Here is a 15,006-nt window from a genome sequence, read left to right as displayed (position 1 = left end):
GTGTGGTGTGCAATTCCTTTTCTAGAAGGTCCTTGAAAAGCTAGAGAGGCACATTTAAAGATGATTTTGTTAGATCTGTCTATGCAGCTAGTCCCTGATCTGGGGAGGGCAGACCCCCTTGGAAAAGTTTCACCTTGGTGCAGGAGTGTCCCCATCAGCTTCAGATCCACTAACTGAGCTCCATCTGGAAAGACTCATGATGGCTTCAGACAGAGGTAAGGCTGATAAAACCTAAGTCCTCAGATAAAAAGGAGCGTTGCTAATCTGGAAAAAGCAGGGACAAATCTCAATGGGAGTTTCCCAGCGAGAAGAGGTCTGTCATCTCACCTCTTTGGTTCTAAGGGGACTTTATGGATTGATGTGGGTAACCACTCTGAGGGAGCATGGTACTGGGGCTTTGGGTTTACTTGGGGATTCACAATCAGCTGCTGCCATGGCATCAGGGATTACCTGAGCACAGAATGCTTTGGAGTCAGTTACTATGGTACGGACTTCATCAGTACTACTCTCCTAAACACTACTTGCTTGTGCACAGAATGTCTGTACCAAGTGTATTGGCATAGCCAACCCTAAGGTTTGTGGTACTGCCCCTCTCAATACAAAAAAGCGAACAGTAACAATGGAACTTCTTAGAAGAGTCAGTCTCCCTTGCTATCCACTGGACTAAAAATCCCTCTTGTGGTACTGATGCCTTTTACATCATTGGCACAGAGTACAGATCTGGGGCTTATGTCCTGTAGAATCCTAGTACTCAGGCTTCAGATGCTCCCCCTCCCCCCTTAGATTTAGAATGTTCATTGTCCTCTTCTGACTCACAACACTGCAGGGAAGGCTCCCTTACTTATTACAAATCTGAAGGGGAGTAGAGGGCTTCACTTAGGACACAGCAGGTTTATGAGTAGACACTTGCCCTGGTGTCCCTTTCTGATATATGTCATAGCATGGCTCTATTGGAAACTGGGGGGTCTTTAAGGTCCTAGATATCATGCCTTTGCATCTTCTAGAATGAGAACCTTGTGACACCCTGACACACCAATATTCACCACTGTCATGTAATTAGGATATGTTTTGTACAAAGTATGTCTTGTGAGGTATCCTTCTAAAAGCCTTGATCTGCTAAACATTAATATTAGTATCTTTTTGGATTGTATGTGTTATTGTCGTATCATGGTATGGGAAGTTATGAAGTTTGGCTATGTATTTGTTACTGAAACGTGTTGTGAGGTTGAAAACACCCACAAGCAACCTTTCGGGTACAACAGTTAAAAAGGCCAGACAATGTTAATGGCTTATTGAGGAAATGCATACAAGCACAAAGATTACCCCAGGAATTGTGTACAATAGAAACATCTCAGAGATAGCATTACACAATGGGAACTGTTTGACCCAGGTCACAGCAAAAGAGCTTTCCAGCAAGTGGGAAGAAGATATAAAAGGGGGACAATGACCTCTTGAGGGTACCTCACTCTCCCTGCAACATCACACCTGGAAAGACCTGAGGGGCAAGGACTGAACTGTGGGAAGTGATGGTCCCAGGCTAGAAGGATCTTTAGCCTGTGTATGAAAACCTGGGAAAGCCAAGGCACTTGTGCCTTAAGAATCTGCCAGCATGTTTATCACTGAGTGAGAATTTGTTAATGTATATCCTACTACCTATCTAGTGTGTTAAGCTCAGTTTGCGATTTTTGTTTGTTTACTAAGGTAATCTGCTTTCAGCTGTTTGCTATCCCTTATAATCACTTAAAACCTTTTGTAGTTAATAAACTTGTTTTGTTTATTCTAAAACCCAGTTTGTGTAATTCATAACTGATGGGGCAAAAAGCTGTGCATATCTTCCTGCACATTGAGAGGGGGAGCGGATTTCACGAGCTTACGCTGTACAGTTTTCTGTGCAGTGCAAGATGATATAATTTTGGGTTTTCACCCCAAAGGGGGTGTGCATTTGAGTGTTGGGCAATCCCCTACACTCTTCTTCCCGTGCAGAGCTGATTTCAGTGTCTGTGTCTTTCTGCAGCTGGGCATGTCCCTACCTATGTTTGTGCTACAGAAGGCATGAAGGCCTGGCACAGCAGGACAGGGTGAGGGAGCCCAGGCTGGTGGAACGGGTGGTCTCAGTGGGACTCCAGTACATCAGGTGACACCCTGGAGTGGGGGGCAACCCGTCCCAAACCTCTCCTACCCTGTGTCTGGAAACTACAGTGTCTCAGATTGTAGGTCATGAACCTGGCAGTTCAGGCAATACCAGCTGTTATTTTGTCCTCATCCCTAGCTGAGGCAGTGGTGGTTCTTCGAGTGCTGGTCCTGACATGTATTCCACACATGGGTATGCATGTGTGCCATGTGCCCGAGTCCGGATATTCTTTGTAAGTAGTGTCACTTGATCTGCACATTTTCAGTTGCTCTCCTCATGCTCTAGACTGAAGGCAGAAGAGGCAGTGCAGGCAAATACCTCTCCAGTTCCTTCTTATGTACCGCATGGCCAGAGTCAGAATCCTCTATGTCCACAGATTTCTCCAGCTTCTTTATTGGTCTGTAAATATATATTGTAAATAGTTTTATTATTTAGCAATATTAAAATTGTAATATAGTATAGTTAAGTTTAGCTTTTCCCCCTCTTGGGGAGTCCATTCCCACAGACTGGGACTATGCCCAGAGTCCTGGGATTCAAGAATTTAGTCCCTTTCCCTAACTCCTTCTCTGTGTGAGATGAGCACCAGTGCTGCCTCTATCTGGGTGAGATGAATATCTCAGCAAAGTGCAGCATTTGCTGCTGCTTTTCCCTCTCGAACATGTGAGGCTTGTGAGCTTTGGTTGAGAGAACACCTTATAGAGAAGCTCATGAGACCTCATTCTGATCCAGCCAGGGAAACTACCCTCTACATTGGCCTAAATTATACCCACCTCAAGTATAAGCTTGGGAGCGGAGCCTAGAGCTCCTAAGCCCAAGGAATTGTCATTCAGGGCTTCACACGAGAGTAAGGGGCACTCATAGATTCGAGGACAGAGCTGCATCCAAATCTGCTCCTAAGAGAAGAGACTCATCCCCAACTCCGTGCAGGTTTGCCTTTGCGTGCAGATCTTAAGGGCTCAGACTGCTTAAGACCCCCCAGGAAGGAGGGTAAAGCATGTAAGAAAAAGATTCCTCTGGAGGAGGTCCAACATGCCTAGCATCAGCACCTTGACATCCTATAGCTGATAGGTCCCTGCAAAGTAACTCTCACAGTAAATAAGGCCATCATGGAACCAGCCAGGGCTGTCTGGCATACCCTGGCTCCCTGCACCCCCACACCTAAAATTGTCATCATTTTGTCCCAGCCAAAGGAGTGGAATTGCTTTGCCTATACCCAGTGCCCTACTCTCTAGTGGTGCAGGTAGACACAGAAAGAACAAGGTTACAATACCCTACAGTCACCTGGCTGACAAAGGCTTAAAGAGATTGGACCTTTTGGGAAGAAAGGTATACTCCTCTACAAGCCTGCAGCTTTGTATCGCTACCTATTAGGCTTTGTTAGCAAAATATGACCTTAAGTACTACTTCAGACATGCCAGACTTTAAGGACAAGCTTCCCCTAGAGGACAGAGCCCAGTTTCAAACCTTCATTGAGGAAGGCAGACTAGTGGGGGGAAAATGTCCCTACCAGCTGCAGTGGATGAAATGGGTATGGCATTTAGAGGGCTTGTTATGAGCAGTGAGTCTTGGCTTCACTCTTTAGCGTTCCCATGGGAGGTCCAGAATACCATAGAGGATTTACAGTTCAAGTTGCACTTGTTCCACAAAAAAACTGATGAGTCTCTACACTAGTTGATTTATGGAGCCTATTTGTTCTTTTGCTTGATTGGTTTTATATGGACCTCTAAGTGATACATCTTTGTATTTTCATGTTGCTTGCTGTCTACTGTAATTCTTAGGTATTCTTTCTCTTTGTGTGCGTACTCTTGTATTGTACAGAATTCAGTCATCTCTTAGTTTCAAGTAAGCATGATGCACTTGCTAAAATAAGAGCACAACACATTGAAAGGCATGGGTTCAACGTAGAGGTTGATAATGTGGAAAATAATCTAATTATATCCCCAGGGAATAGCCATAATTAGACCTATTGATACATATGGTAAAATGAAGATAGAATCCTAGAAACCTAGGGTTGGACGCGAGCTCAAGATGCCAGCTAGTCCAGGCCCCTGTGCTATGGTAAGATTAAGTATATCTTGACCATCACTGACCGGTGTGTGTCTAACTTGTTTTTAAAAATTGCCAATGACAGGGATTCCACAGCTCTCTTGGTAGCCTTTTCCAGTGCTAACTATCCTTAGTTAGAAAGTTTTTCCTCATATGTGACCTGAATCTTCCTTGCTACAGATTACTACTTGTCCAACTGTCAGTGGGCATGGAGAATAATTGATCAGTGTCCTCTTTATGACAGTATTTAACATATTTGAAGACTAGCAAGTCCCCCTTTAGTCTTCAGAATAGAAGACTGAACATGCCCTTTTTTTAACGTTAACTCAAAAGTAAGTTTTTTAAATCTCTTAGCATTTTTGTTGCTCTCGTCTGGACTCTTTCCAATTTGTACACATCTTTCTTGAAGTGTGGCACCCAGAGCTGGACATAATACTCCAGCTGAGGCCTCACCAGGGCCAAGGAGAGCAATACAATTACTTGATTTGTCTTACATGCATCATTCCTATTATTACAACCCAGAATATTCACTTTTTTTCACAACTTCATCCTGTTGGCTTTTATTCAAGTTACGATCCACTATAATCACCAATCTTCTTCACCAATACTACTGCCTAGCCAGTTGTTCACCATTTTGTAGCTGTGTATTTGATTTGCTCCTTCCTAAGTATAGTACTGTGCAGTAGGTGCTGACTTCAGACCAGTTCTCCCATATGGCAGTCATTTTGAATTCTAATCCTTTCCTCCAGAGTGCTAGCAACCCTTTCTAGCATGGTGTCACCTGAAAGTTTTATACACACATTCCCAAGTCAGTAATGGAAAATATTGAATAATACCAAACTCGGAACAGACCCCTCTGGGAGCCCACTAGATACATTCCCCCTCTCCCCCCATTTTGATAGTGTACTGTTAATAACTACTCTTTGACTGTGGTCTTTTGCACCCACCTGATAGTAATTTCATCTAGCCCACATTTCCCTAGTTTGCTTATGAGAATGTCTTGTGGGTCTGTGCCAAAAACCTTACTAAAATCAAAATATATCACGTTGACAGTGCCCTCCCATCAATCCACTAGGCTTGTAACCCTGTCAAGGAAAGCTCGTATCAGGCATTGATGAGCTCGTTGGTGTTATGGATCGGCAGGCTGATGAATGGTTCCTACATTTCAGTTCAATAAAAATGTTGTCATTGCTTGCTAATTACTGAACTTCTTGAAGTTTGTGTGTAGTCTAGGTTAAAACTAGATGATCATTTGGATTCATGGAATCCAGTATATAGGCTAAGCTCATACAAAATTGATAAGAACATTAATTTTAGGGGAGTGTATTTTTTGTGGAGACACATACAATACTACTTAGCTCATTGAGTGGCATTTCTCCTTGCCCAATCTAAGCCTCCCAAAATGTGTCTAGTTGTATAGATTCTGCTTTCCTTGTATCAAATCTCAGATCTGATTCCTAAACTCAAATCAAATGTTAGAAAAATCCTTTATTTTTTTTCATGTATTAGCTCTGCTGCACAGTCACATAACTGTTGAGCAAAACAAGACCTTGTATCTTACATAGTTATGATGCAGTGTTATTGTGGCACCATGTCACCAAAAATTAGCCCTCTGGGAAAGTGGAAATACAAAGGAACTTTTTCATACTGTATTCACTTTATGGCTCTCATGTAAGAATATTGATTTGGTAAATACATTAAAATATCATGACTTTTTGAAAATATAATAGAAATGCAAACTAAATCTGTCAGAATTTCTTTAGTAACAGAAGATTGGTTTATAATACAAAAAGCTTGCATGCTGCAGAGAAAAAAATCTAACATCAGAGCTCATAAGGTCTACAGAAGTGGTGGTTTGGGGCAGGAGATAAATGTAGGTGATCATGCTTGTGGTGCACCATGCCAGCCTTCCACTGTGTCTCTATTCCTGGTGGACTTCCTAAGCTTCTAAATGCAGCCTTTTCCAATTTGGAAAATCAGGCTTTCTTATGCTTAAATATTACCGAGGAGGTAAGTGCCCACAACTGCCACTGAACTCTAGGAGCCCCGGGTGTTTAACATCTCTAAGGATAAAAGTAAAATGTTAAATGTGGAATTTAATTCACTTTTTTAAATTAACAGGGGAGGGGAGTGGTTAGTGTGCTATGACAAAGAGGTCTCTCAAGGTGATTAGCAAATGACTACATCTCTTCTAGGTCTACCCCAATCTCCCATACATGCTCTCCTGTAGCACTCAAAAGATCTACATGAAGGGAGCCCCACAACTGCAGAGTTCAGGATGTCTATAGCCTTATTTCTCCCCTCCACAGGTGGAGTCTGTGGTTAGTCAGGTACTTTGTGGGCAGCAGGGGTTAAAGCAAAAAGAAACCACAGCATATGAAAGGTGTCTCCCAAACTATCTTAACTGCTCCACGGTAAAGATCCCATAAGAGAAATTGCTTGGAGACACATTCGTTAATATTGATACCTTGTCACTGAGTGCAGAAACTAGAATGCCTTATTCATAATGGTACCATGGTTGTACCAATTTCATCTTCCTTTATGGGCATATAATATACATAGAAAGGCATACTTGCTAAATTTCCAATTAGATAAGTAGTAAACATAAGCCAGTCATTCCAAATTCTTTGATTCCATGTGCCATCAATTATAGTGTCATTGATTACAGAGCTAATATAGACTTACAGAAACACCATGAAATTGAGGCAGAAATAAACCAAAGTATCAGACTGTGTCATAAATATATATGTATGAAACCAATTCTGAAACCAGTGCTGTGTCTCTCTCTCATTTGTAAACCTATACACTTTTTGGGTGAAAAAAAATTAGTATGTCTGGGACTGTAGCTTAGGGATTTTATTAAGCACTTACGAACGATGAGGATGGTACAGGTGAGTTGCACTTGACCAATATGATGGTTTTTCCAGACTTCGGATATCTCGTGCTGTAATAGCCTTCATCCCCAAATAGCCTATTTTAAAAAGTAGGTTGAAAGAAATTAGTGAAGATGAGACTGGCATTGCTAAGCAGGTAGAATTAAGATCTTTTAGATTACCTTGTCTGTGCATTTCTGTATTTTTAATATAAAGATTAAACTTTAGACCCAGAAATCTGACTTTCCTGGGTTTCTAATGCTTGTATTTTGGGAAATACAACATTCATGTAAGGGCTTCTCCCCTTAAGTAACTGATACGTTCTTTCAACCTTAACTCCAGTTTAACAGATTCTTTGGTCTGGGTGTTTGGCTTGTGGATGGACGGATTGAATTTACTGGGTGTAAAGTTTCAGCCTGGAAAAATAAAATGAGTAGTTTCCCGGGCATGGTTCATGATTATGCTTGCTATCCTTCCGAAAGTTATGTGAGGCAGGGTTCTGAATTATCTCTAGAGAAGAAAATAATAGCATATATTTGAATGGATTATAAATTCAGAGGTTATGTTCTGAGGTTTTTTTATTTTAAAAATACAGAATTATATAACAGTAGATAAAAATCCTCAAAACAAAACCTTAGATATAAGTGAATAAAATAACATAAACAATACCTGTCATGTTCTAGATCTTTTCATACTCTGGACATTCCTATCGTCCTTGGTATGTCCAGTATTTCACAAATTTTATACAAATGGTGTGGAGAACTGAAGGTTGAGAGAGACACTTCTTTGTTTTTTAACTTTGCATAAAGCAAGGGCAGGTATAAGTGCTAAATGGTGGGAACTACAGCTCTATGGTTTCATTTTGAGGTTTTTCCTTAATCTTATCCATATTTGCTAGTCTTATTGTGGTACTCTTTCCAGGCAGACTGTATAGCAGTATTAGACCAATGAGCTCTAACGTGGGTGTGAGTCCTGCCTGTCTGGATGTTTGCCAGAATGGGAATACTCCCAAAGCTGCAATAGTACTAGTGAATAAGCTACTAGTGTGTAAGTGTAGTGGTTTATTTGAATGTGGCAGAACATTTAGACAATCAAACTTTTCCAAACAAATACAGTTGGAACCAACTCACAGTGAGCAGAAAACTTAGTTTCCATCTCTGACAACCAGACTCACTAAGAGAAAATGTATCAAGTCAAGGCCAAACGTATGTGTTACTTCTCCAGGCAACTGCATTTTTTTCCCACTTCAGGTCTCGTTCGACGCTCGGACACTCAAGATCTCACTGGAACCAAAACTCTAGCTCTCATGCTGCTCGATCACAAGAACAGCGGAACCGTAGTAGGATTTCCACAGTCATACAGCCGCTGAGACAGAATGCAGCGGAAGTGGTGGACCTCACAGTGGATGAAGATGGTAAGTTATAATTGTGACTTAGATCAATATAATGAGGATGCAGTATGAAAGAGCGGAGGGACGGGGGATGTTGTCAGCCGAACAGAAAACTGAGTTAACACTAACAAATGAATATTTGGTTGCTATTAAAATATAGTTGTTGCAATCAAGAGGATAAGCCAAAATAAACCTGCTTTTCAGCTGCTCCATACACAGTAAATCTTGAATGTTGTTGCTGAATTTACTTATGCTAAAAATAAACATGTTAGTCTAGTGGACGTTAAATAAAAAAGTCGATGATACCTTTTATTGGATTAATGAGAATTTTGCTCTTCACTATGAAATTGTAATGGATTGAAAGATATGCATAGTAGCAAGATTCAAGTTTAACTTAAGATCAAAGGGTGACTTGTCAGTCAGTTTGCCATTTCTCTTCCTAATTACTGTCTATATTTATCATGAGGCTCTACAAATCAGAATTAAAACAAAGGAGAGAACATCAGAAGCAATTTGGCTTATTTTTAAACAGATAGAGTTGTTAGAAAATCAAGAATTTTGAGATCTTTTAAAATAATAGGTAATATTAAGGGAAAATTAGGGAAGTTTTAAAAATTCCTCCACATCTAGTGGTTATACCAGCTATTCAGCAAGGAAGTGGTGTGTGTGTGTGTGTGTGTGTGTGTGTGTGTGTGTGTGTGTGTGTGTGTGGCTTTTTTTTTAAATACAAGATTTCTTGACTCATTGCTTTAAAAAACAAAAAAAACCAAAAAAAAAACAAACATTTTGGTATATACACTCATCTTGTTGGCATTCTGAGTTTGTCTGATATCACGGTAGTTTTCTTTAAAGAAGAAATTCTGAGAACACTGATTAGGAAAGCTATGTTAGTACTTTGAGTAATGGCTTTGTCACTTGCAATCTAATGTTGACATGATAAGCCCCTGGAGTTGGTAAATTTGCAATCCTGTTGTTGCCAGATTATTGCCCTGACTTTACTACTTTACTCTTACTACTAAAAGCTTACTCATGCTGCTTGTCTTTCTCTTGCTGTTTGAATGCTCTGTCTATAAAGGGAGAGCAGTTACACTAGAAGACAGTAATGGAGGTAAAATTCTGATTTCACTTGGAACTAGTGTTCCCATTTTAAAAGCTAGTGGGTCAGAGAGACTCATACAGCTGGCTTAAAGAACCCCTATAAAATTCCAGCACACCTCACAATTGTAAATTCAGAGAGATAGATGAAGAGCTGATCTGTGGGCTCAGGGAGGCAGGCTTTGAAGCATTAGAGAATAGAAGAAGCAGGCAGAGCTTTAGTAATGCTGTCAGCATGTCTTTACAGAGAGCAGTAAGGTTAAGGTAAACTAGAGTAGTAACTTTTTATGTTCCAGTGTAAATTTGGAAACTTTTTCACAGCGAAGTTTGATGTTTGTGAGGACTGTGGTTTGGGGAAATTTTTCAAAAGGACTCATTTAAAAACGTCTGTGGCAAAGTCAACTAATCTTAAACAAAAAAATATGGAAAATTGTTGTAGGAAGAATTACTGTGTGAAATAGATAAAATTACACCACTTAAATGTGAAAGAAGATTAGTAATTCTGCTGTTAAGTGAAAATCAACTCATCCTTAACTATGGAGCTGCTAAGGTATCTCCACAGTGGTTCTCAAGAGACTCTCTTCCATTGTAATTGACTTTTTTGCTTAGCTTAGTGATTCAATGGTCTAGTATTGATGGATCTTGCACCATCTTCAAGGAAGAGACTGTGATATTACAAACATTGCATAATGACATTACATTGAAGCACAGGATGAGCAGGATAATTGAAAAACCAGGGAGAGCTTCTATTTACACTCTATCACTAGTAAGTGGTATGTTGGGAAAGAGTACTACGGGACTATTTTAATGAGGTTTTAACATTTCCCCTAACTTCTGGAAGTTGCTGCTAAAGATTCCAGCAGGCACTTAAAACTGGCATTTTACTGATTGAAAATGAGGACAAAATTGAAAGTAAATAGGCTTTTTTAAAAACTTTTTTCTCTAACATACTTTTTGGAAATATTCTACTCCAGTGTTTTGAAAAGGAGATGGTTATAGCAGCTCTGTATTACTACAACTATGTGCTTTAGTTTAATAAACAAATATTGTTTGAAAATGGTTGATTTCAAAAGGGGTGCCAACTTGTCTTGTAATTTTTATATATTTAATTGTGCCCAATATCAGAAGGAGTTTTTGAAAATCAGAGCTAGTATGACACACTTGGAATTATTAAACTTGTGTAAAGTAGAACCATTAATTAAGAAATCTGCAGGTTTTTTGAAAAGCCACTGGACCAGGTTGTGTAAACTTGTACAATTCACTGATATGCATTAAACACAGATGATGATTATGAACTACAAGTAATCATATAACTGCTTGCTTAGGGATATGTGAAAGTCAGTAGTAAATGAGTAAACCAGTACTTGCATCATATGTTACAATGACTTAGTTTCCTTTCTAGTTATGTATAATTGCCAAATAAATCAAATTCTCTGGTTTGGCTTGTGGAATGATTTTATACTGACTTTTTACAAAGTTTGACTTTACTTAAAAAAAGCAAAAGAATACTCACTTTAAAACTCTTCATACTTTGGATTTTTCACACTTGTTGGGGAAATAGAACTAACTTTCACATTTTATATCCCATCAAGCCACTTGTTCTGAATTTATCAGCATCTGAATAAAATCCAAAACTTCCTGTAAAATAAACAGTTGTAAGGAAAACTGAATTTCTTGGGATCTTTAAAAGCTTAAATAGCATGTACTGTTGCAGTAATCATTATACTGATTCTCTGTAATGTCCACACTTCCATAGAGCCCACAGTTGTGCCAACAACCTCAGCTAGAGTTGAAACCCAGGTTGTGAGTTCTACTTCCGGTAACAATACCAATACATCTACCTCAGAGCAGGCCTCTGATGCTGCTATAAGTGTCTCCAATAGCCAGATCTCTACAGCACCAGAGACATTGACTACTCTTCCCAATAGCAGCACTGCTGGGACTTCAGTGGGAGGTACAGAATAATAGAACTTTCTCAAGATCTGTTTTATGTTTAAATTGCTTTGCTACCTGTTATTATATGCTTAGGCCTGGCTTTACTTTGATTAAATGAATTATTGTGTCTGTGCAGATACTGTTTAACAGAATGGCAAATTTAGATATTTTTCAAAGTAACACCGTTTATTAATATTTAACACAATAGAAATTAAAGGTCCCATGAGTTTAAGGCCAGACTCTGCCTGTCCCTGTGTAAGTGTGCTAGAGAAGAGAGATCTTAAGGAAACTCCCTCGAACATACCACATGCAGGGGTCAGTCATCGTTGGACTTCAGGGGAGCATGAGGTCAGCCGTACACCTCTACCCCAATATAACGCTGTCCTCAGGAGCCAAAAAATCTTACCGTGTTATAGGTGAAACCGTGCTATATCGAACTTGCTTTGATCCGCTGGAGCATGCAGCTCCCCCCCCCCCCCCCCCCCCCCCAAGCGCTGCTTTACCACGTTCTATCCGAATTCGTGTTATATCGGGTGGCGTTATAACGGGATAAAGGTGTACTACCTGCAGTACTAGTAGACCCAGGAAGGGACTTCTCTGGTCACAATATGTGGTGCATGGGATCTTGTCTGTGCCCGTAGCCAGCAACTGCGATGAAATCTGGGTTTGAATGCACTCTGAATGTAATAATGCAAGATTCTTCCTTTGACAATTCATATGAACAGATCTAACTGATTAGTTTCAGGACTTCTCATAGGAGTAAGTGAAGCCACCTTTCATATCCTTTTAAAATGTTTGAGTTTCAAGTGTCATTTGGTGAAGTCTCCTGTAATTTTGTTTGATGTGGATGTATTTCCTACCCAATTACTCACTATTTAATGGGGTAATGATTGATTAAATCCAGATACTTCTATTTCAGACACCATTTCATCATGCATCTTCCACTTCCTTTTCCAAGTTTCAGCAACACTAAATTTGTTTAATTTCTCTCCATTTTAAGATGATGTAAGGAGAACTGCCTCTAATACTACACTGGAAACTGGTCCTCCTGCCATGCCAAGGTTACCATCATGCTGCCCCCAACATTCTCCGTGTGGAGGATCTTCACAGAATCACCATGTATTAGGACACCCTCACACAAGTTGTTTTCAGCAGCATGGCCACCACTTCCAACACCACCATCACCATCACCATAATCCCCACTCAACTGTCCCACTGTCTCCTTCGTTCAGTGACTCCAGTTGCCCTGTTGAAAGGCCTCCTCCAGTGTCAGCTCCTTGTGGAGCAAGCAGCAGTACTGGCACCAGCTACCATGACCAGGCATGTTTAACTTTTATGATTTTTCACTTTACATTTTTAAAGTGATGTTAACAGTATAATAGAATAAGACTACTGAATTGGGAATTCACTTATTATCTGTGGCAGGTATAAAAGAGGCTTGAAATAGGAAAATTTGAAGCATGAGTTCTGAGCAGTGAAATTAAATTACAAAACAAAAAAACAAACCAAAAACAGAAACAACTCCAAACTTACTCATTGGATGTTGAAACTGTCACTTGTACACCTCTAAAAATTTTAAATATTCCTGTTTGTGTTATAAAACAAAACACCAATGGCTTAGAATATACTCCACATACTTTGGACTCCTAAGTAGTTCTAAAAGTATATAGCAGTTTCTCTAATATGATCTGACTCTAAAGGTAGGCTCTTGAGGTTACTATAGTTCTGTGACTAATTCAGCCACTGCAGAAAAACTAATTTGTCAAGTATGTTTTTCAGAATCCTTTTTAAAATATTTGCACTTTAACTTCAAGTTCTTTTTAGAAATGCCTCTTATTTGTAAGTTGTTTAAAACTGCAGTTTCAGGCGTCTGAGAGCTGAACTGTATAACTTATTCCTAGAACCTATGATTTTTTTGTAACCATGCTCTTTGTAATAAAGCTTTTGATCATTTTTATAATTATGAAACTTTTATCAGTTAGTCCCAACTAAGAAGAATGCTAAGGTTACTGTTTGCATGTATGGAAATGTACACTGAAGCTCCCTCATGAGCATTGAATTAAGACTTGTTTTCGGACAAATGATTATAAAATAGAAAATAATGAAGCTAAACTGAAAAACTCTTATGAGTGTGAACATTCTTGTTCAACTCAACCCTCCTTCACAGTGTTCACTAAGCTTGTGAACTTTAAACAATAATCATATCTAAAGAATGCTCTACATTGGGGCCTTAAGCATTTTATCGCATTAAATATTTCACTTGCAAAACATTGCAGTAAATATATTTTGTTGTAGCACACTTAAAGGTGACCTAGCTTTAAATATTTGAAGAAATGCGTGAAAACAAGTCAGTTTGTTTATACAGCAGGCACTGCCAGTAGACTTAAGCAACAATGGTATAAGAAGTCATGGAAATGGTGCTTTCCATGGAGCATCAGCATTTGACCCTTGCTGTCCTGGTTCTTCATCCCGAACTGCAATTTATGGGCATCAGGCTGGTGCTGGCCCAAGCCAACCAATAGCAATAGATGGATATGGAACAAGCATGGTTGCACAGCCCCAGCCCCAACCTCCTGCTCAGGCCTCGCTCTCATCATGTCGACATTATATGCACTCTCCTTGTAAGTACACTTACTCTACCTATAAATATACTTGTTTGAAATACAAAACAGGAAAACATAACTTCCCTGACAACTTTGGTTATACCGTCCTCTTGATTAGGCCTTAGAACCAGCATTCCTAAATCTACAATAAGAAATATTTTTACTGTTGGTAAACCATCAGGGTCCTTCTGAGAATCCTTGCAGCATGGAGGAATTTAAAATAAACAGATAATCCAGTATGTACTGCTTTGACATAAGATACAGAAAAGATGAGTTTTTTTTTTAATGTTTATTACTGTGAATTAATTCTGTACCCTAAAAGAACCAACTTTATATAAAAACAAAACAAAATCCTTGAGGTTGAAATAGTGAAAAATGACTTTTAGGGTAAATCATTTTTGTGGTATAATTAAAAGGCAACCTTCCTTTTTTTAAAAGAGCATTTTTAGCTAAATTGTTTCCCACATAGCACTGTATACAGTTTATTTGAGAAGATTCTAAGACCTGAAATTTGATTATCTAAAGTAACGCATGGGAGTTTTCTCTTTAGGCTCACTCAGACACACATTACGTTTTTCAAATTTATACTTGTCAGATTTTTGAGGCTCTTTTTCCCCCTCTGCCTTGTTATTTTATCTTAACTATTCATTTTCTGATTCAGTAAATATCAGACTTTAATTTTTTGTTCTCCCCCAGCTTATCTGAGACTAGCAGTCTAGATTCTTTACTGTTCAATCATTTCCTTAGGAAATAATAATGTCTCTAATTCCTTTTTTTTTTTTTTACATAAAATGCCACTTCTCTATTTCCTTACTTTGGCCCCCATCTTCCATTAAGTCAGTGTGGCTTCTCACAAGCATAAGGATCTACCCATGCAGAGCTAATTGTAGGGTTGGGCCTTTGTGCCTTTCTTCTCCATTTCTTTGCCTCTCA

At 39.3% G+C, this 15,006-nt stretch overlaps 1 protein-coding gene across 4 annotated transcripts in view; it reads left to right on the top strand.

Annotated features, from left to right (window-relative positions):
- RNF111 (ring finger protein 111) overlaps nt 1–15,006 on the top strand; it is a 65,005-nt gene that overhangs the window by 13,365 nt on the left and 36,634 nt on the right. For all 4 annotated transcript variants that reach the window (XM_029910773.1, XM_029910772.1, XM_029910771.1 and 1 more), the window contains exons 3-6: nt 8,301–8,464; nt 11,292–11,489; nt 12,471–12,790; nt 13,836–14,091. In XM_029910773.1, coding sequence (XP_029766633.1) covers nt 8,301–8,464; nt 11,292–11,489; nt 12,471–12,790; nt 13,836–14,091 — 938 coding nt within the window. The remainder of the gene's footprint in view (nt 1–8,300; nt 8,465–11,291; nt 11,490–12,470; nt 12,791–13,835; nt 14,092–15,006) is intronic.

This window comes from Terrapene carolina, unplaced genomic scaffold (assembly GCF_002925995.2).
Source record: "Terrapene carolina triunguis isolate 2854851 unplaced genomic scaffold, T_m_triunguis-2.0 Scaffold67, whole genome shotgun sequence".
Taxonomy (NCBI): Eukaryota; Metazoa; Chordata; order Testudines; family Emydidae; genus Terrapene; species Terrapene triunguis.
The sequence above is the reverse complement of the archived record's forward strand: the minus strand, read 5'-3'. Positions and strand labels throughout refer to the sequence as shown.